This window comes from Salvia splendens, chromosome 14 (assembly GCF_004379255.2).
Source record: "Salvia splendens isolate huo1 chromosome 14, SspV2, whole genome shotgun sequence".
Classification (NCBI taxonomy): domain Eukaryota; kingdom Viridiplantae; phylum Streptophyta; class Magnoliopsida; order Lamiales; family Lamiaceae; genus Salvia; species Salvia splendens.
Window position 1 is genome coordinate 21,667,921 of NC_056045.1, and position 23,333 is coordinate 21,691,253.

The 23,333-nt window shown below is 38.8% G+C and overlaps 2 protein-coding genes and 1 pseudogene across 2 annotated transcripts; all 3 read right to left on the minus strand.

Moving 5' to 3' along the window:
• Window positions 1-4,716: 4,716 nt before the first annotated feature.
• On the minus strand, window positions 4,717-5,556 carry LOC121764340 (uncharacterized mitochondrial protein AtMg00810-like). The gene has a single exon (XM_042160376.1). The coding sequence runs from the start codon at window positions 5,554-5,556 to the stop codon at window positions 4,717-4,719; it is 840 nt and encodes a 279-aa protein (XP_042016310.1).
• A 10,234-nt stretch (window positions 5,557-15,790) lies between these two features.
• On the minus strand, window positions 15,791-17,439 carry LOC121763360 (proliferating cell nuclear antigen-like). Its single transcript, XM_042159362.1, has 4 exons — window positions 17,030-17,439; window positions 16,436-16,588; window positions 16,260-16,357; window positions 15,791-16,177 (listed from the first exon to the last, which is right to left on the minus strand). The coding sequence occupies exons 1-4, from the start codon at window positions 17,346-17,348 to the stop codon at window positions 15,953-15,955; spliced, it is 795 nt and encodes a 264-aa protein (XP_042015296.1). The 5' UTR covers window positions 17,349-17,439; the 3' UTR covers window positions 15,791-15,952.
• Window positions 17,440-18,092: 653 nt separating this feature from the next.
• LOC121765170 lies at window positions 18,093-20,873 on the minus strand (annotated as a pseudogene).
• Between the last annotated feature and the right edge of the window lie 2,460 nt (window positions 20,874-23,333).

Here is a 23,333-nt window from a genome sequence, read left to right on the forward strand (position 1 = left end):
TTTTCAGATCAAAATGGTTATGTGGTAAATTGATTTTTGGAATTCCCTAACTTAATTAATTGTTTTATATTTTCATTTAATACTATATTTATACAGATATATATGGATTCCTTTTGTACAATTATAATTAGATAAATTCTTGTACGGGCAGGCTGACGGTCATCGTGCCCCATCCTTCTTCCCCCTCCTGCACTGCCACCTTTCATTTGCACTCATTGTGCACGCGCACGGGAGAGTGCCCCCACATAGTGTATGTTGATGGTGGTAAAATAGCAAATATATGATGTATTTTAGACTTGAACATTTCTTGTGAATCTAATTAAAACTTCCAAATTAGCAAATACTTCTTCTAAAGATAGCGACTCTAGATACGATATGGAGTATATTTTAATACAAAATTAGTCAAATATGAGAATAAGAAAAGAAATTGAAGTAATGTTAATGGTTAGTAGATCATCTTATGTGATAAATATATTTTCAAAAATAAAAAAAAGTGTAATTAATTTTATAGAATGGACTAAAATATTTATTAAAGAATAGGAGTATTTTTAATGGAAAGATTATTATTTCCGATGTTTTTAATGGAAAGATTATTATTTCCGATGTTATCCGTGTATTACTCAATTTAGTGTCCGCAAAAGTCAAAACCGAGCTCGGATAACAAGGCATTTTCAATTAGTATTATTTTCACAGTGTGTGATAAAAAAATATATAAATTAGTTTGATCCGATTTGAATTAAAGTTTCTCTTATTATTTATTCTTTAACAAATGTAGTAAGTCAAGTAGCCATTCTTATAGTTTTGCAAGTGCGTAACAATTACGTACATTTGCTAAATACTCCCTCCGTCCCACAAAGATTGACTCACTTTGATCGGATACGGGTTTTAAGAAATGTAATTAAAAGTGAGTTAAAAAAATTAGTGGAATGTGTGTCCTATTTTTATATATTAGTTTTATAATAAAATGTGGACTAAAGGCTCATTTTGTTCCTTAACATATTGCGATTTTTTATTTTGGTCAAAAACATTATCTTTTGAATTATTCGGTCTCTCACAAATAAAAACGGGTCACATTTGGTCCATTTTGGACGGTTCCGTCAAAAATTTGATGGAAACCCTTAACCCAAACCTCACTCACCACCTCCGCCACGGCGTCCACCTTCCATCATCCCGCAGCCTCACCCACCGTCGTCACCGTCTCATCCCTTAGCCTCACCTCCTCCTTACATCATCTCCCTCACCACCTCCGCCACAGCGTCCACCTTCCTCGCCTCGCTCAACTCAGCAATCAATCCCCCGTAGGCGCCTTCCTATGTTGCCGCAACCACGATTTGAGAGGAGGATGTGGAACTGCGGCGGGGGAGGCAGCCGTAGCGGATGGTGCCTGGACGACGGCGAGGGCGAGGGGGAGGTGGTCGATGGAGGGGTCGAGGGTGAGGGAGAGGGAGAGGATGTGACACTACGAATTGACCGATTTTCGAAAGAGTCAGAAATATGTAATTGCAAGCGCCGCAATCAGGAGTGTATCCGATCGATTTCATCTCCGGCTAAATTAGCAACGACGACGCCTTCCGGTGTTTCCGCAGCCACGATTTGAGAGGAGGAGGTGGAACTGCTGCGGGGGGAGGCCGTCGTAGCGGAGGGTGCCTGGACGACGGCGAGGGCGAGGTGGTCGATGGAGGGGTCGAGGATGAGAGAGAGGGCGAAGGAGAGGAGGCGAGACGACGACTTGACAGTGAGCAGCAGCGGCAGAACACCGGGAGTCGGAAGCCGACATGTTTCCGTCAATTTTTGAATTTCGGTCCAAATTTGGAATTTCCGTCATATTTTTGACGGAACCGTCCAAAATGGACCAAATGTGACCCGTTTTTATTTGTGAGGGACCAAACAATTCAAAAGATAATGGTTTGGACCAAAATAAAAAAAATCGCAATATGTTAAGGACCAAAATGGGCATTTAGTCTAAAATGTGAGTAGGAATGGGTTAGTGTAATATGAGATCCACTACCAGAAATGGTAAAAAGTGAAATGAGATAAATTTTATGGGACGGATGGAAATGGAAAAATAGGACAATTTTTATGGGACGGAAGGAGTACTTTGATTTTTCACATTTTAAAGTACATTTGTAGATTCCCAACAACCATCTATTTTAAAAAAAGTAATTGAGCTATGAATATGAGTGATATTTAGTTGAGACTTGAGTTTATTTAATTTAGATAGCAAGTACACGTGTCTTGTTTTTCCGCCTATGCTATATGCTAACTACTGTCCGTCTCTGTAAAACGTAACTGAGCTAAGAAGATATTTAGTTGAGACTTCGAATAGCTTATTTTACACTCTAGCTCCTTTTTTCAATTAAGGACCATGTACATTAAAAATAATAATTTAACTTTTTTAACTTAAATTATTCATTATAATTAATAATAAATGCTGCTACATATAACTAATCATCGAATTACATAAAATATTTTAAATGAATAAAATGAGAAGAATGTCATAATTATACTATCAATTTGAGAAATGAAACAAGAGAAAACAGAAAGAGCATTTTGTATTGCCTTTTGCTTTTGCATTGAGTATATACAAGGGGATATAATGGGACATGTTGATATATACGAATAAAATAAACTAAAGTAATTATATGAGAGAGCATGTTTTTAGAGTTAAATTTATTTCAATTGATTATTATCTATATACTTAGCATTCTAAAAAATAAAAAATTATTTGATGTAAATAAAAACGTTCTGAAAAATAAAAAAATTAGAATAATTTATCCTCAATTTTAAAACACATTCTTTTGTATCGTAAATTGTACTGCATCCGTCTTGCCATAAGCAAGACGTTTCTTTCGGCCATGAGATTCAAGAAGTTGTTATTTAAAGAGTTAGGTGGAAACTGGAGAGTGTGAGGTATGAGAAAGAAAAAGGTCGAGAAGTGAAGAGATAAATAAAATATATGAGAGAATAAATATGTTTAGATTAGATATCGCTAAAAGAAAGTGATTCACTTATGCTTGGATGAAGAGAGTAGTTGTGTATCAAAAAAAATTCAAGGCAAGAAATGACATGTCATTTTTTTTGTCCTTAACAAGTTGTTTTTATAGTGATACACTCTTCACTAGTAACAATGGGATAATCTATTAAATTTTATACCATTAGTTCAATTAAAATTATGGAAAAAATCTGATCAATGTATTCATTTTATTAAATACAAAAACCAGAATCAATAAAGAGTAAAATAAAATGACTTCTAATATATTCATGGCCAAATAATAGAAAAAAAATAACGAATGTTATTCATTTCATTAAGTAAGAATTATAAGAAAACCGAAATTACTAAGAGTGGAATAAAATGGCAATTTGCTGGAAAAATTATGAGCTTTGATAAAATTTTGGTTCATCCAACTATTTTAAAAGTTGATTGAAAAAAATTATAAATTTTGAATTTTATTGCAATTATATCATATAATTATTTTATTAAAATTATAGTACTATATGATATGATAAACCGGAAAATCGGATATTTTGCTCTATGTTAAAAACAGTGACATTGTCGTGTCTATATTTTGCTCTACTTGTCCAATGTGCAACTGGGGATGTTTTCACATCCTTACACTGAATATTTAGAAAACACAAAACTAATTTTAAGCCATTGATCTTTTTCATCGAATGACTGATTTTTATTCCACGTGGATTTAATGAAATTAATTAAAAAATCGAAAAGGGCATTTAAGGGAGTAGGAAAAAATTGGCAGCTATTTCATTCCCATTATTCACGTATTCTATAGCAGATTTATTTATTTTTTATTTCCTATCCTTAATTAAATAACAAATCACATTATCTTTATTTCTTTCTATGGTTCATCGATTCTACTCCAATTCTTACTATTTTTTCGCTAAAAAAGATTAGAGAAATAGGATTTCAATATTTTCGTCAATTTCTGAGTAATGTATATGTCTCTTACTGAGTAATGTAGATTTTTATTTGTTCGCTATGGGCCGTAAGTTAAATCCATTCCCTAAGGGTTTAGTAGTCCATGAGGCTAGGGTGTAGTGCCAACCCAATAACATATCGGTCACTAAAGGTAGGAAGTTAGAGACATTCCCTTAGGGTTAACTTATCCATTGGGCTAAGAAGTTTAAATCGTTCCCTAGGGGTTTAGCAATCCATGGGGTTAGAGTATAGTACCACCACATGCATTGAGTTTCGTTTTTTATGTGTGTTTTGGATTTCATACCGTGAATAATGTACGAAAATTGACCTTTAATGTTTTTTGGTAATTTAATTAAGTTTTTCTAATTGATGTAGAAATCGGTAATATTATTGCTTGATTATTCACATGGTATAGTACAGGATATATAGGCTAGAATATCACTATACAAGGTAAGATATTAACTCAATTAAATCTTCCTAATTATGCGGTAGAGATACTCCGTAATCTTCTCATTCAATGCGTGATCTTCTCCTTGATTTTGTAGATGTTCCGGATCTCTTTCCAACACTCTTTCCAACACTCCCTAAGTGACGGGATCTCCAAAACTTAACTTGCTCAGTACTTCTTGGAAATTCTTTGCGGAGACAGCCTTAGTCAGGATGTCTGCTAGTTGATCTTCAGATTTCACATATGGGATCTCCACTATCTTCTCTTCGAGGTTTTCCTTTATGAAATATCGATCAATTTCGACGTGTTTCGTTCTGTCATGCTGCACTGGATTCTATGAAATGCTGATTGCAGCTTTATTATCACATGGCAGCTTGCAAGTCTTCTGTGACTCCAAGTCCAATTCTCTCATCAACCTTCTAAGCCACAGTATTTCGGTCAAGCCACTTCGAATACCTCGGAACTCAGCTTCGGCACTTGAGAGTGCCACGACCTTCTGCTTTTTACTTCTCCAAGTTACCAAGTTCCCACCAACAAAGGTGAAGTATCCTCCAGTGGATCGTCTGTCCATCAGGTTCCCTGCCCAGTCTGCGTCAATATATCCATGGATGTCTAGGTGCCCATTTTTCCGAAATAGCACTCCATGTCCGGCAGTTCTTTTCCAGTATCGTACCACCCTAAGCGCTGCTTCCCAATGTTCTTCTTGAGGAATGTGCATAAATTGACTGAGGACTCCTACCGCATAGGCAAGGTCTGGTCTCGTATGGGATAAGTAGATGAGTTTCCCAACGAGTCTCTGGTATCTTCCCCGATCAGTAGGGTTCGCTCCTTTTGTGATTTGAAGCCCATGATTCTGAACTATAGGAGTGTCTGCTGGCCTACAGTCCAACATTCCTATCTCTGCCAAGAGGTCCAGTATATACTTGCGTTGACTGATAAAGATCCCTTTTCCAGACCTAAGTACTTCGATCCCGAGAAAGTACTTGAGGTCACCCAGATTTTTCATTTCAAATTCCGCTGCAAGATGTCCCTTTAGTCGCTCTATCTCGGCGTCATCATCTCCAGTAATAATCATATCATCCACATAAATTATCAAACAAGTGCTTTTCGCGCCTTCTCGTTTGATGAAGAGGGTGTGATCAGAGCTGCTTTGTTGATACCCATATTTCTTCATTACTTCTGTGAATCTGCCGAACCATGCTCTTGGGGATTGTTTTAACCTGTATAGGGTTTTGTTCAACTTACATACCTTCTCTCGCTCGAACTCCTCTTAAAAACCTGGTGGAGCTTCCATGTAAATCGGGTCTTTCAATTCTCCATGAAGGAAAGCGTTAGTGACATCATACTGATGGAGAGGCCAGTCTTTATTTGCCGCTATAGATAGAAGTACTCTTACAGTGTTCATTTTTGCAACTGGAGAGAAAGTCTCAGAATAGTCAATACCTTGAGTTTGAGTGTATCCTTTCGCCACCAGTCGAGCTTTATACCGTTCAATACTTCCATCTGGTCTCCTCTTGATGGTGAAGACCCATCTGCACCCTACGGTATGCTTCCCTTCGGGTAGGGAACTGATCTCCCATGTGTGATTTCTCTGCAAGGCCTTCATCTCAACTAGCATCGCTTCCTTCCAATGTTTGATTTTCATGGCTTCTTCAAACGTTCTAGGTATCTCCTCCTCGTATAGTGCAGTCTGGAATGCCCTCGCCATTTTGGAGATATTAGCTTCAGCAAAGCTTGCTATTGAGTATCTACTTCTTCTTCCTATCCTCTTTGGTGAATATCTTTTGCGAGGGACTCCCCTTGTACTGCGCGGCGGAAGTACATACTGTCCTGTGTCTTGATCAATGGTGGTATCTTCCTCTGTATCATGGGGGTTAGAAATAATAGTCGTATCCTCAAAAAGTGTGCCAGAGATTACCTCGGGTTCCGGTACGGTTGGATCAGAGGGGCGAGGCGGAAGCGCTGAAGGGCTCGTTTCTGTAGGCAAATTCGACTCATGGATGGTACCAACTTGCTCTGGTGGTCCCATATCAAAGTGACTTGGCACATGCCACCGAAGGGAGTCGCTTTCTTGGGTCTCCCCCTGTCTCTCACTCTCCCCCTGAGTCCCAAGGTGGTAAAAGAATTCTGTTTCGAGGAAGTTGCAATTCATGGTAGTGATAATTTTCTTAGTTTTAGGGTCATAGCATCGATAGCCCTTCTGAGTGATCCCATACCCCATAAATACACACTTAATTGCGCACGGAGAAAATTTGGTTCTTTCTTGTTTTGGGACGTGTACGTAGACAGTGCAACCAAAAGTTTTGGGGGAAAGGGATAAGGCTGCAGGGATTTGTGTTAAGATAGCCAGATGGTCCAAGGGTGTAGTGTTTTTGTGGGAAGACGGTTAAGAAGGTAAATAGAAGTAGCAACTGCTTCAGGCCAAAAAATTGGTGGGACTTTGGAATCAAAAAGAAGTGCTCGAGTCATTTCAAGGATGATCATATTCTTCCTCTCTGCTACCCCATTTTGTTCTGGTGTGTGAGGGCATGAAGTTTGGTGGATTAACCCGTTAGCCTTAAAAAACTGAGACATCGAATTATTCACGAATTCCCTCCGTTATCCGACCGTAGGCTTTTAATGGTTGTTTGAAATTGGGTTTGGATCATTTTATAGAATAAAACAAAATTTTCAACCACCTCTGACTTATGTTTCATAAAATACACCCATGTAGCCCTACTGCAATCATCAACAAATATCACAAAGTATTTAAACCCTGAACTAGTACCAATAGGTGCTGGTCCCCACACATCAGAATGTATTAAAGAGAAAACAGTCTCAACACGTGTATCATTGGGTTTAAAGGAATTACGGTGGCTCTTGGCCAAAACACACGATTCACAAGAAAAGTCTTTAGGAACAAAAAGTTTGGGAAATAAAGATTTCAGATAACCCGGAGAAGTGTGACCCATTCTTCGGTGCCAGAGCCAAGTCTCCTGAGTGGTGGGTCCGTGAGCAAGCATCGACATACCATTAGACATGCCCACCGGTTCCGGTTCCGGCGGTTAACCGCCGAACCGGAACCGGCGGTTCCGGAACCGGAACCGGAACCGGCGCAATATTCCCGAACCGGAACCGTCGCAATTCGGTTCGCGGTCCGGTTCAGGTTCAAGATATTTCGAACCGGAACCGTCACCGAACCGGCGGTTCGGGACGGTTCGGAACCGGCGGTTAACCGTGGAACCGCCGGTTCCGGCGCTTAAATCGAGGCAGGGGGATGGGGGCCGGTGGTGATCTTCAAAACCGGTCGAAACCGCCGGTTTTTCGGCGGTTAACCGGCGGTTAACCGGAAAAACCGGCAGTTAACCGCCGGTTTAGTGGCTTTTGAGGCGGCGCGGAGCACGAGGCGACAATGGAGCAGCTTTTGCAGACGGTTCGTTGACCGAACCGGCGGTTTTATTTCGGAAACCGGCGGTTTTGGCCCGGAAACCGGCGGTTTTCCGCCAAAACCGCCGGTTTTGTGAAAATTCAAATTTTTTTTTTTTTTTAAATTTCAAATTCGAATTCTTCCATTTTCCCCCTCATTTTTTTCTATAAATACCCCCCTCTATCCTCATTTACATTCACCCCACTCTTGTGTTAATAAGAGTTTCTCTCTTCAATCTCTCAATTCTCTCTCTTTGTCTCCAATTTCTCATTTGTGCTATTGTGCTTCCATTTAATTACGCAATTGCTACTCTTATTACGCATTGTTATACACTTATACAGTTATACTTGTTCCCGTAGTTCTATAAGTTGTCTTTCTTTCTCAATTACTAAAACAAAAAAAAATATATTATTCCATATTTCTACATTTCTACATACCATTCCAATATGTCTTCATCCCGAGAAGGTCGTGTTGATAAGGGAAAGGGAAAGGCCAAGAGGCCATCTCGGAGATCCGTTATTGATGAAATTTCTCAAATGAACATGGATGAGTGGCAGGTTAATATTTATTATCTACTAATTTCATTAATTTTGAATTACATTTCATTATTGTTCATAATTTTATTTTGTATTTACAATACAAATATTATTTTGTAGGCTCGAGAAGAGCAAGATGTGGCACATGCTATTGCTCTCTCTCGCTCTCAATACCAAGGCGATGCTTATGTTGGTACCGGTAGTGGTGCTCCCGGTCGCGGTGCCTATTCCCAACAAAGTCCAACCCCCGTGAATGTTGATGAAGACGATGATGATGATGACGACGAGGAGGAGGGGGAGGAGGTAGAAGAGGTTCAAGAAATGCCACCCCCACCACCACCAAGGAGTCGGCGTGGTCGTGGTCGTGGACGTGGACAACCTCCTCAACCTCCTAGACCAGCTGAAAGGTCTTTAACCTCAAACATCTTCGTGAAACATTTCAAGAGGGTACAAGATAGTAACGATCCAAACACTTATAATGTGTATTGCAACTATTGCGAAAACGTATACACATTCCGAAAGGGTGGAGGGTACGGTACATTTACCCGTCACCTGGAGAAAGCGCATCCGGTCGAGTTTGGTATCGCTCCAACCCAAACTCAACTCAACTTTCAACATGGAGTCGGAAGTGGGACGACGGGTTCATCCCAAACATCAGGTATGTGTAGCAATACTCTTTTGAAATATGATCACAAAAATGCTCTTAATGTGATGTCTAGATTTGCCGTTATGAAACATTTTCCATTCAATGCTTTTGATAACGATGCTTTTGAGTCGAGTATGCGGCAAGTATATAATGCCGCTGCAAGAAAATTGAGTCGAACTTCAATGACGCGAGCCGTTGTTCGACAATGCATGGAAAAGAAGGCGCAATTAGGTACGTTTATTATTAACTTAGGGCATAAAGTTTCTATTTGTTCTGATGTGTGGACTGATTGTTTTTGTAAAAATTCGTATATGGGCATCACGGTGCATTTCGTTGATCACAGTTGGACTTTAAACAAACGTTTGATTGCATTTCGGGAATTTCCCGCACCACACACTGCACAAGCAATTGCTCAATTGATCATTCAAGTTTTGAATGAATTTCAATTGATCAATAAAATTTTTTCTATTGGTTTTGACAATGCTAGCGCTAACACTGCTAGCATAGATGATTTAATCAGTGCATGTTCTCCTGTTATTGATGGTAAATATTTCCATGTGCGATGTATTGCCCATATTTTGAATTTGTGTGTTCAAGATGCCATCGATTTGTGACAAAAGTATGTTGATCCTATTAGAACTGCTGTGAAGTTGATTCATAACAAAGCTCCTATTGGTAGAGCTTGGAAGAGATATTGTCATGGTAAGCAATGCAGGTACACCAACTTTCGTTTGGATGTTTCAACTCGGTGGAACTCGACATATGATATGTTGGAGTCGACTTTGAACCACATTGAGTATTTATGTGATTTTTTTAGAAGTTGTCCTCATGTTCCTTCTAATTTGATTTTGATACCCGCTTGTTGGGACCACAGCATGGATTTATTTCGATTATTCCGCGCTTTCAAAAATGCCACTGTTGAGTTATCCGGTGTTTATTATCCTACTTCTGTGCGCGTTTTGGAGCATTGCATGTATGTGGCAATTGGTTTTAAAACTTGTGTGAAAAATACTCAATTCGTTGAGTTGAAGGCTATTTTGTTTTACATGGTTGAAAAATGGTTAAAATATTTTTCACGTATTCCAAATGTGTTTTTGATTGCAAAATGCTTGGATCCAAAGTGGAAGTTGCATGGTGTTTATAAAATTTTAGACATGTACTATGGTTGTTTGCACGCTTTGGATTTTTCTCAACTCCGCGAAATGGGCTTGACAAGAGGAGAATGCTTCGAACTAAGTATTCCGGATGTTGATGAAATCAAACATAGGTTAGATAGTGCACTTCGTTCTCTCTACGCGGAATATGAAATGCGGTATAACACCGCTCACCAGGTACGTGCTCCTCCTAGTCCTTCTACATTTGATTTTGGTGGAGGGGATTTTTCCAATGTCATGATCGATCCCGACGTAGTATCACAATTGCAAGATCTATACGGTACTACAACCAATAGGACTAGAGCGACTAGTGAATTAGATATATATTTGGAATCGCGCTCTATTTTTCAAGATGCAGGTCCTCCTACTCAACAAATTGACGTCCTTAATTGGTGGGGAACACATGACAAAGAGTTTCCGATACTCTCCATCATGGCTAAGGAGATATTCGCCGTTCCCGCTTCCACCGTCGCCGTTGAACAAGCTTTTAGTGTCGGCGGTTGTGTCCTAGACGACAAAAGGAGCAATCTCTCCGCCAAGAACATGGAAGCCACTATGTTACTTGACGATTGGGCAAAGGCGGACATGAGAGCACAAGAGCCGGATTTCGACTTCCGTGTAGAGAGTGATGGTGAAGAATTTTCTTCCGATGGCGATGACGAGGTCAGAAGCGATAGCACTCAACATTAGCAATGAGTCGACGGGGGCGGTGAACGGCGAGCACTGCCGACCAAAAAGGTAAGCAAGGTAAGAGAACTACGTGGGCTTTGATTCCTCAATAAAATTGTGGATACGTAGGCACCTCAACTTAAATTTGAAAAGTTTAACTTCGAAAGTTTAAGTTGAGCTCAAGCCCTTTTCAATTTTTTTCCCCCCTATTTCATAGATCATTCAGGATGCGGCTATGTTGTACTTGAAGACCATTAAAATATATTCCCCATTTGATAAATATCAAATGCGGAATATATTTTAATGATCTTCAAGTACAACTTAGCCGCATCCTGAATGATCTATGAAATCTTACCTTGGAATCAACCTTTTTTTCTTGCAAAATGTTGCCCATTTTCTAAGCAAACACATATCAGCACGCTATATACACATTGCTGCATTTCTAATAGGGGCAATTTGATCTTCCAAAGCAATCAATGCATCTCGAACACACATAGTCAGAACATTATTCAAGCATCTAGCATGGAAAAAATCAGAACAAACTATCTATTAGTACTAATTTTTTCCATGCTAGATGCTTGAATAATATTCTGACTATGTGTGTTCGAGATGCATTGATTGCTTTGGAAGATCAAATTGCCCCTATTAGAAATGCAGCAATGTGTATATAGCGTGTTGATATGTGTTTGCTTAGAAAATGGGCAACATTTTGCAAGAAAAAAGGGTTGATCCCAAGGTAAGAGAACTACGTGGGCTTTGATTCCTCAATAAAATTGTGGATACGTAGGCAACTCAACTTAAATTTGAAAAGTTTAACTTTGAAAGTTTAAGTTGATCTCAAGCCCTTTTCAATTTTTCCTTTTTCCCCCCCATTTCATTTTTTTTAAATTTACCTTCCGAGTCCGACGAGGCGACGAGCCGACGCCCGACGACACTTGTAAATTATATTACATTGTTGTATGTTGTTGTATTGTATACTTATGTATTGTAAATTGTAATGTATCGTTGTCCGTTACAACTCAAAATCAATAAAATTTATTTCATTTTCTCCTTATTCGTCTTATTTGTGCTTGAATTATGCATTGTCTTGTTCCGATTTGTTGTATAAAGCCAAATTTCAAATTTAAAAAAAAAAAAAAAAATAATTGAACCGGCGAAACCGCCGGTTCAAAAACCGGAACCGCCCGGTTTTCGAACCGGAACCGGAACCGTGAAATAGCCTCACGGTCCGGTTCCGGTTCCGCTTCCGCCAAAACCGGAACCGGCGGTTCCGAACCGGAACCGCCGGTTTTCGAACCGTGGGCATCTCTACATACCATCGTGTCGAGCGATTTCATCTACAAAATAGAGTCCACGGCGTTTAGTTCCACGTCCAATAATCTTCCCCGTCCGGATATCCTGTAAGAGGCAAAAGTTTGGTTGCATCAGCAAGTTACAGTTCAATTCTTTAGTCACATGACTAATTGACATTAATTTCTGAGATAAGTTCGGCACATAGAGACAATTAGTAATCTGCACATTAGGGAATATTTCTATAGTCCCTGCTCCTTCAACTAGAGTTAACCCCCCATTGGCTGTTTGGATATGCGACTTATGGGTTTTATAAAATTTCACAAAATCCCTTTTATCATTGGTCATGGTATCAGTGGCCCCACAGTCGAAAATCCACCCTGTATCATCAAATTCATCACAATCCCGAGCCTCAAAAGCATATGACAAGGCTTCTAGGGGAGAAAATGAATTTTTACACAATATGGGGTCAGATTCGAGAAATCTCCTAGTATGGGGGTCATTTTTTAAGGCTTTCTTAGTCTGGGGTTTAATTTGGGACACGGGCATAATTCGGGAACTTAATTGCAATTTATGGAAATTATGAGGATTCAATAGCAACTTAGAGTTAGGGTTGGGTTTAATCTTCCCCAACCCTTTACCTCCTTCGTCCGAGCCGCCTTCCATTTTAGCGAGGCCACCATTGCCTCGGCCGTCCTCCCTCCTCCGCCGTCACCACGTCGCCCTCCGCCGGTCTGGAGACCGCCGGCTTCGGGCTTCCGTTCCTAGGCTAGCACCGTTTCTCGGTTCCCTTCCACCCCTGTTCCATCGCGATTTCGTCCACCGTCTCCAATCGCCATTTTCGCCTTTGCCGCCTTCTCCTCTTCCCACGAGTCGGGATATCCGATCAATTGGAAGCATGTGTCTTTGGTGTGTTTGTGCATTCCACAGTGGGAGCACCAAAGCTTCGATTTGTCAGGTTTAGAGTTTCCCCGGCGGCTGGTATTCGGTCGTGGTGGCGGTGGTTGGCTGCGGTGTTGGGGTTGTGGCTGGCGGTGTTCTCTGGCTCCAAAGCCAAACCCTACTCCCGATGATGAGTCGTTTCCAGTAGCAACGGTGGGCGATTCGGGCGCCGGTGACATGATTTTCAATCGATCTGCCTCCCGTTTCACCCACCCGTACGCTTCGTCGACTGAGGGATATGGATCCTCCTTGAGGATTTCACGTCTGACCCAATCGTATCTCTCGTGTAGTCCGGTGAGGAATTTGAATAATCTCAATTCTGACTTGATGCTTTGATATTGTGAGACTCCTTTATCGCAGCAATCAACCGTTTTGTGTGGGCATCGGTCGATATCCATCCATAATCCATGGAGTTTACTCCAATAGGCTTCTAAACTTGAGTCTCCCTAGATGACTCTGCTTGCTTTCTCTCGCAGGTCGTAAATCAGGTACGAATCGGCTGAGCTTGCGAAGGTCACAGCGAGCGTATCCCACAGGGACTTCGCCGTCTGATGATGCGCAAAGTCGGCTATGATATGCGTCTCCATGTTGTCGATGATCCATGAGAAGACTATTAAGTCTATCTCCTCCCAATCGGTGTATCCCTTCTCTCCCGGTTTTGGTGGAGTCGGGATACCCGTGACGTGACGGTAGACTCCCCTACCGCCAATGGCTACCTTCATTAGGCGTGCCCATAGTGAGTAATTCGATCCATTAAGCTTGAAGGCCACGGTAACGCTTTTGCTTGATCTGATTTTTTCGGCAATTGGTTCAATTCCATCTTTGTTTTCATCGGTCATATTGAATCTGGTTGATTCTCGCCGTTTCGGTTGAGAATTGTGTATTTGGGGCTAAGGCTATGATGATGTTTTTCTGAGCCAAACCTGCTCGGATGCCATGTAGAAATCGGTAATATTATTGCTTGATTATTCACATGGTATAGTACAGGATATATAGGCTAGAATATCACTATATAAGGTGAGATATTAACTCAATTAAATCTTCCTAATTATGCGGTAGAGATACTCCGTAATCTTCTCATTCAATGCGTGATCTTCTCCTTGATTTTGTAGATGTTCCGGATCTCTTTCCAACACTCTTTCCAACAATTGAAGACTACTTATAATTCTTACTTATCTTTTTCATTTACGCAAATCTCTTTACTTTTGTTAACAGAAACATTTTAGCCATAATTAGTACTAACAGAAAAAGAAACAGTATTCCAATCCAAGATTTACAATATAGAGATAAATTACTCTTTGGTCTAGTTTAGCTTCTTTAATTTGAATAGGAATGAAATAAAAATTCTAAACACTGGAGAAAACCCTGAAAATATGTGCATGAGACCATATAGTAATGGTGCATTGAAATTTGTTAGTAGTCTTGTGATGATAAAAACTGAAACCTGTCCTGCTTCATCTAAGGATTGTATATTTGGACTTTGGTTGATCTGCTCATATAGTTAATGACATACTAATAATTTTATTTTTCTGTTTTCTTATTTAGGTACCAAGTATGATTTGGATTACAAAATTACCAAATAGATCTGGTCAAAACTTTAAATCTGGGGACATGGTTGATATGTATAGCAATAAATAATTAAAGGCTCAGAATATACGAAAATTGTTGTTATTCAACTTTTAAATTTAAATTCAAATTCTTGTCTGCATTGCTCTAAGCAAAAGATCAACATAGGAAGCATTTAGAGCATGAAGAGGGCATCGTCTGCCACTATCGTCTGTCGTCCGCGCACTAAGCTTAGTCCGCGGACGATAGGGCATCGTCCGCCCACTGTGGCCGACGCGGACGATGCAACGCGTTTTAGTTTTTTTTTTTAATTCAAAAATTTTGTTTATATAAATTAAAATACCCCATTCTCAGATTTCATTTGTAACTTTTCGATTCACTTTTCAACTCTTAAATTACGCTATAAAATGGATTTCGGTGGATACTCAAGTCATGGTAGCCCGATATTTGGAGATGGCGCACGGTGGCCGGGTACACAACCTGGAGAATATCAGTCGTTCGACGACAACACGCAGTATGAAACAATCTATTATTTGCCGTTTCTATTTTAATCAATGTATTATTTGCCGTTTCTATTTAATCGTTGTGTTTTTTAATTAGTTTGCATTTATATATTTGAAAACATTTAAATTAATTAACAAAATAATAGTAAAACTTATAGGGCGCCTCTTAGGGCGCCCCACTGCAGGTGGAAGAGCAGGAGGATAAAATGTTGATGTGGCGGTGCATAGGGCAGGCTCTAGTGCGTCCCACCGTGGATGCGCTTATGTCTTTATTTGAGATTTTCTTTTATTCATCGAGATTTTCCTTTATTCACCGAGATTTTTCTTGAGCTAATGCAGCTACTCTTATCCTATACATGAGATAGGGGCATAGCTTATCCTATACTTAAAATTTATTTGTACATGACCTGCGCTAAGCAAAATTCAGATTGTATATGTATCTAATAATAGTTATAATCTGTAATTAGCTGAACACAGTATCAAATTTATAACGTAGTTAGGGGAAGCTCTATCAAGGCTGTATAAAGTTCTAATAACCCTAAACAAGTCGAAGAACAAGAGCATTATATGCATGATTCAATTGACCTGAAACTTGACTTGAAAATTTTCTCACAAAAATTGGCCTTCAAAAATTTCACTCAGACTCTGCTAAATTGGCCTTGGACATATTTCTCTACTGGAGTGGCAAACTGGTAATCAACCACAAAAAGAGGTGCAAATATCTAACCATTAACAACAATAAGAAATCAAGTAACAAGATCCAACGCAATGAGTAACAAATCCTGAACAGAAAACATATATACTAAATGAGTCTTGTGAATTAGCTTTGAACAATATCAAAGTCAGTTTGTAATGAGATCAAGGCTTCATCTCTTCCTCATCCTCCTCAATCTTGGGGGCCAAGTAGAACCTTATGTAGCCCATCTCTGCAATCTTGTACTCAACCACCACAGGAAGCTCTGAGGACAAACTTAAGGTGACAGTGCTCGACAATGGGGTAGCCTTAGTGAAGGAGTTGAGATACCTAAGAGCAAATGTGAGAGAGACAGGCTCATTCATCTCAATCACAGTGGCATCTTCTGGCTGCACAACATAAGAAAAGAAGGCTATCTCAGTCATCAGCCATACTAATATAATGTCCTTACTAAAATTCACAAGAATTAACCTTGTCAACTGTGGTGTTTTGCCTACATACAATGTTTGCAGTTCCAATATCACCTCTGGATGAGAATTTCACACCTTCCTTTGTAACAGAGATGACAACTGCATCAAACAGAGACAGGGGTGACTCTTGCTGCATTTACACTATATCTTAACACACAAAATATGTTGGCACTTCACCTGTGTCGCCAATGCTACTAAGATCTTTACAAATTCTAGCAAACTCAGCAGATGGCATGCGAACTATAGCATGGTACTCAGCTTCTGGTATTCCTAGATGCTCACTGTCAATGTCCATGAGCTTCATCTCAAAATCTGAGATCTTATCTTGTGCTGTAAAACATCAGAATTTGACAAAAACAAACTCAGCAATATATTCAAACATGAAGAAAAAACAGATTTTATGATGCAAATATCAAATCCAGACTAGAGTTGTAAACACGTGCCAAATTACCAATAAACTCACTACAGTAATAACCAAATTCCATCACCAAAGATTGCTACATAAAACTCCATTCACCTTCATATATGCAAATCGTATTAAATCATCAAAATAACCACTCAATTAAATCAAACCAAACTTCCGATGAATAAGGAAACAGTTATCATTATTCACTAAGGTAAAATCATGATTTTCAACATACGGTGATAAAAGAAACGCATGCTTGCTCTAAGACTTATTAGAGCATCTAATTTAGGGCATATATTGAGAAAGAAAATAAAGAGCTATAAAATTATGATAACAAGAAACGGAATGAAGGAAAGGGAACGTACTGGGGCTTTCAAACATGAAGGTGACCGTGTCGCTGCCGTCGTCGGCCTTCAAAGTGATGATATCGTCGTTTCCGGCGCACTTGAGCATTTTAGCCATGTTGTTGAGGTTCATCCCCATGGAGATGTTTCGGTCGCAGCGGTAGTGCTCGAATCCCTCCGAACGGAGCAGCAGCGCCACCAGCGCCACGTGGCTGGAATCCATAGCCTGCAGCGAGAAACCGGTTGCGGAGCAGTCGAAGTTGGCATCGGTTACTAGCTCCTTGATTGATTCCAGAACCTTCTTCAAGAGACTCCCCTGCACCAAACGTAGCTCCAACATCTTCGCCCGATTCGTAGAAAACTGGGGAAATCTTCGAGGATTTTGGAGGGAAAGTTAGGGAAATTAGGGCTAGGGTTTTAATTATTTGGGCGGTGGAGGGGTTGGGGTTTATATAATGATATGACGATGCCTTTTAGACTGGCGGGAAATTTCGGGGTCGAAATGCAAATATTTTTAATTCCCGCCGTGGAAGGTTAGAGTAATAAATGTATGATGGGCTAGGCGGGCCGATAAAACGCAGCCTCACAGAAAATGGGCTTTTCAGTCGAAATAAAGAAGTCGGAAGCCCAATTTCAAATTGAATTTTAATTTTATCGATACAACTTGTAAAACAAAATCTGAGATCTTATCTTGTGCCGTAAAACATCAGAATTTGACAAAAGCAGACTCAGCAATACATTCAAACATGCACAAATAATTTAAAGGTTTACGGATGCATAATATTGTACTACACGATTTTCTCTCTATTTTGTCGAATAGAGTAAAATAATCTATTTTAATTAGATATTGGGTCTTTATAAAATTGAAGATAGTAAGCATGTTAGATTAAGTTTTAATTAGAATAGTGAAATACTATAGTCCTTACAAATTGAAGTGTGCATGTGAGTGCGTCTTTGCTATTCAAATATGCAGAAATTTATTTATTCTTATGCACAAGATATCATGAAAACATCATAAATCAATTAGCAAGAAACAAAAAGAATAAGGGACAGTTAGAAACATGTAGGTACATTTTGAATTTACACTGTTTCTTACACAACATCCAAAATACAAATTCTGAAAGGTTTATACACTTTGATTATTCTCCGCATTACTACCAGTTCTTTCTCAGGAATTTTTAGTGGAAGGAATATTATCAATGTATTTCATGTATTTCTTGTATTTCTACCTCACCATGTTGAGGGAGAGGATGAATGACCACATTATCTTGCACTGGTTCATTATCAACCTCTGCCACACCTTCTGGTTCATTAACATCCTCTGCCACAACTTCTGTCGATTCTCCGGCAACACTTGATGAACTCCTAAAACTGATGCACTTGTGTACAATAAAATTGATGCAGTTGTGTACAAACTGGCTGACGTTGGCGGTCAGCTTTCGTCCAATTGGTATTTCCGAGCAAACCTGAGCTAATACAGTTACTGATCCTATTAATAAGAACAGCCCTGCAAACTCATAGAAAGTAAGACTGGAGGTTCCTTGTGAGATCCTTGAGGAAAGCGGATCTTGGGAAGAGTATCCAGGGCCGAAATTTGTTTGCTCTATCTCTGTCATGTTTGAGCCTTGTGTAACATCCAAGATGGCCTTTGAGAAATGGGCAGCCAAAGAAGAGCCCTTCGGAAATGCCTGCACAATATATTGTTGAGTTTTGAGAAGCAAACTTCGAGAGTTGATAAATGAAAAACTTACAAAGCCAAAGCCACCCATCCGGTATGTTGGTCCGGCCATTTTGTATTTGTTGAGAAAGAGTTTCATGTAAGGGATTTCATCAAATATGGCGTCTATGCCTCCATTTTCGCTCCCTAATTTCATCGCTTGATGGTATTCTTCGGCTGACACATAAGCCTTCAGCCTTGAAGCACTAATATGTAGATGATCTATCAGAAATTTTTTCATGAAGGATCCATCCTGGCATCCAACGTAGTAATTATCTGAAAATGCAAACTTCAATTGATCGATGGTCAGAATAGCTGACAAGTTTGCCGTGTAGCTCTGCATTAGTATGAACCATGAACAGCCAAAATACTAACACAAAAGAAGACCAGTCATTGACACCATATTTCCTATCCAAAGTTCAAAACAAGAAATCTAGGGTTACTCTAGAAGACATTTAGATATATTTCAGGTTTTGAAATCTTATAGAGTTGAGTGAAAGAGGAATAGATTACTTTCAGGGAATCTGCTCCTCTACTAGCAGCACGGTGTTCCAATACGAGAAGAACTATTCCCATCACAATGCACGACACGGCGATCGCCAACCAAAGATCCCAATTTAGGGGCTTAACTAAAATCCATATGTCGATTGGCTTCCTGTTTTTGACCACTAGCACAACTCCTGATTCAGAATATGTGAGTTAGAAATCAACATATTCTGCCCTTGGAGCCCAATTCGTCGTGTCTCCCACCACCATATCGAATTCCTACTTTGAGAATAGAAAGGGGAACACAATGTAAAAAGGAGCCTTGTTCTACCACAATGCATGTTTTGAGAAAACAAAATTACCTCAGGTATCTTTCGTAGCATGTCGTCGTAGCTCCAATTGATATCTCGGGTATCATTGTAGATACGGAACTCATATTTGAGGCGAAAAGGTATCGCCTTTAGGGTAGCCAAGAAAATGTCTATTGAAAATCCAGATGCTTTTACATGGCCATCTCCAAGATGTATTGCATTAACAAATTCTCCAAATCCATGCTTCCAAGGAATTCCAACTCTGAGTTTCACGGACGAAGGAATAGCCCAACCGATTGGTCGTGTAAGAGAATGTCCAGGCCACACAATACTTTTGAGGTCATCTGCTGATGCTGAGTAATGTGTGCCAATATCTCTTACTATTCCTCTGTTTGGTATCCAAAATCCTACAGTTTTCTCTCCACTTCCAATCACATTGAATATCTCAAACTCGGACGCCTTAAGCTTCCCATCAACCAGTTCAAACTCCCCACTCAAACCTCTAAATTTGATGATTGACAGTTTCTTGATAAGTTGAGGCCCCAATGTTGAGACACTCAAATTTTTATGTGTTCCATTTGTGGTTGCACTGAAATTCAACATGGAAGAATTTATCTTTTCTACTGCAAATGCTAATGCAGTGACCGCATCGTAAGCCCACAGACCATAAGCATTTAGTTCCATAACAGAACCAGTAGTGTTGCTCAAAGGTAGATTTCTTTTCCATCTTCCTCGGAAACTATCAATGTCTTTTGAGCGTGGCAAGTAAGGTCTAATGCCGATAACACTTTCCATAGAATCATGGGTAGCGAAATCCGTGGAATCCATGAAAATTGATAGACTATTCGAGACAATCCATGCATAACCTTCACTCATGACCCCTGCTGTTTTAGCAAGAGGGAATAACCGGTTTCCAAGGTAGACGTTCATGATCACCAAGAACACACGTGTATGCCTTGTTGCTAACTTGGTGAGTTCTTTTAAGATATTACTATCATCAGCTGAATTCGAGATAGCCACCAGGTATGGGAGTCCAATATCAGCCTTTTGGAATTCCTTGTTTAAAAGAGACACAAACTGACTGCCATAGTCTGTGTCTTCATACAAAACAACCAATTCCGACCACTTGAACTCCTTGCACAGAGTCGTCAGGGGTGGACCTGACCAAGTAGTGGTTGTCTGTATAGGAAGTGGCCTTACTACTTGAAGTGAAGGAGATCATCGAAACGCGGGCATTTTGGCCGAGTTCTACAAAGAAGGCATCTTCTGTTGATATTTCAGCTGGTGCTATGACTCCTTGCACGACCTCTTGCTTCAGTAGCTCTACAACTGCATGACATGACAACTCATATTATTGATGCATAAATATGAATCATTCATAGAAATACACAATTATCTTGAAACGTAATGAAAATAATTTGAGATGTTAAGGTAATATATTTGAGATACTGAGTAAATGGAAATATATCATAGACATTTCAATATGGAAAAAAATGACTACTGATAGAGATAGTATCTTATTGTTATGTTCGGTGAGACAATTTCTCGAACAAAAACCACGCATTCATGCAGCACAGCGGCAGTCGGGTATTGCAGGCAGTGATGCAGAAACAAATCTCTGTTATCATACGCCATTATAATTTATACATCGTATTTAATACTCCATTTATGCAGTTCCAGTTTGTAATTTTCTTCCCCCAATTATCAATATCTCAAAAGCCCATGCTCTATTTTTTTTTTTGTCAAATGTTTCTTTGCCTCTTTCAGAATTAATTTCAAAAGGTACATACTTCTATAATAAAGAAAAAGAAATACAAATGCAAATTGAACTAAAAACAAAAATAAAAATAAAAATAAAAATAAAAATAAAAATAAAAATAAAAATAGAGAAATAAAAAGAAAATAATATGGTGTGAATATTGATGAGAATACAGGGTAATTACACTATACATACAAAATATTTCACTAATATTTCAAATTAGTACAAAAAGTATTAAATTAGCATATATCATACAAAAAGTTTGATTAATGTTTCAAATTAAACATTCCATCCAAAATAACTAATAGGATAATCTTCAGCTTGGCAATCTGGGCAATAGTCACAAATAATATTACTTTTCACTATGCTCTTTATGTACTCATGACTACGTACTTTTAGTTAGGCTTTAACAGTAGTATTTAAGAAATGAGTTCCTCTAAGATTCAGATTTGCCGTTAACAAGATACGCACGTATTGAAATTTTGGAAAATAAGAAAATTAACGGTGTTAGGAATTTTGGATGGAATGTTTAATTTTAAACATTAATCAAACTTTTGTATGGTATATGCTAACTTAAAACTTTTTGAACTAATTTGAAATACTAGTAAAACATTTTGTATGTATGGTGTAATTACCCCGACAATACACTATACAGCGTGTGGATATCAAATTATTAATTTTGTACTCCCTTTGTTTCAAAATAGTACTCCCTCCGTCCCGGATTACTCGCACATTTCCTTTTCGGCACGGAGATTAAGGAATGAGTGTATAGCAAAGTCAACAATTGCGGCTGTAGGTGATAATTTTTACTAAAAATGGAAAGAGTGCAAATAACTTGGGACGCCCAGAAAGGAAATAAGTGCAAGTAGTTTGAGACGAAATGTTAGCATATTTTTTTTATTGTTCGATAATAGATTTCATTTTCTCTTTACAAACATTCAATACACACTTTTTATCTCTTCATTATTGTTTCAGTTACCCTTTTCCCTCTTAACTCAGTAGTATATTATCTCACTTCACTTAATACATTAAAAAATAAAATAATGTGTCATTCCAAGTATAGCATATAATAGTATTTAATATATAGTACTAAAAACTAGGGGTGGCGAAACGAGTTACCTGCGGGTACCCGTACCCGATTTCAGCAAAATTTGTTGTCCCAATACCCGCCCCGCAACATATAGGGATTACCCGATACCCGTGTCGGGTATCCCGTACCCGATATTGCCGATACCCGTACCCGATCCGAAACCTGGATGCTAAATATGACCCTTCAATCGTGCAGAAAATGCTTCAAACCAAAGGTCGAGTTCATGAAACCGAAATGAATTTTGAGATTGTTGCCGCATTATGATTTCAGATTTTTGTTTTTTAATTTGCTTTTTAATCTTCATGCAAAAATTCCAACTATCAACTATGCACAAATGTGGCGATTTCTAGTCTCACTTTGAAAATAATCAAAATTTGACCTATGTATGTGCATCATATTTGTATATTTAATACATTTCCAAAATTCCAAATTCAAAATTACAATGCAAATTAAAATTTATTGTATTAGTTTTAATTGTAAGTAGATTGAGAATAAAAGTAAGTGGACACTCTATAGCTAGTTCGGGTGAGTTTTCAAATGTATGTTCATTGAAATATGAAAATGTTTTTAAAAAACTCTTAGAACTTTTTTAGATTCTATAAAGTAATTAAAGATTGTATATTGCTAATACTAATAATATCGGGTATTATCGGGACTAACGGGTATATCCGCGCGAATAGCGGGTATACCCGTATCCGCAAAACTCTAAAACATACTATCCGATCCGAAATAGAAATAACCCATTACCCGCTACCCATTTCGCCACCCTTATTAAAAACAAATGAATAAAAACCTTAAATTGCCCAAGACAAAATTAGTGTGTGTTTTCATAAAATACGTCGGTGGATCATATCACAAGTAAAACCAAAAAGAATAATTGAATAAATAAATTTTTGTTCTAAAAACTCCAAAAGCGAACATGACGGCAAACTAAAAATACTCTATGTAAGAGCATCCGCAAT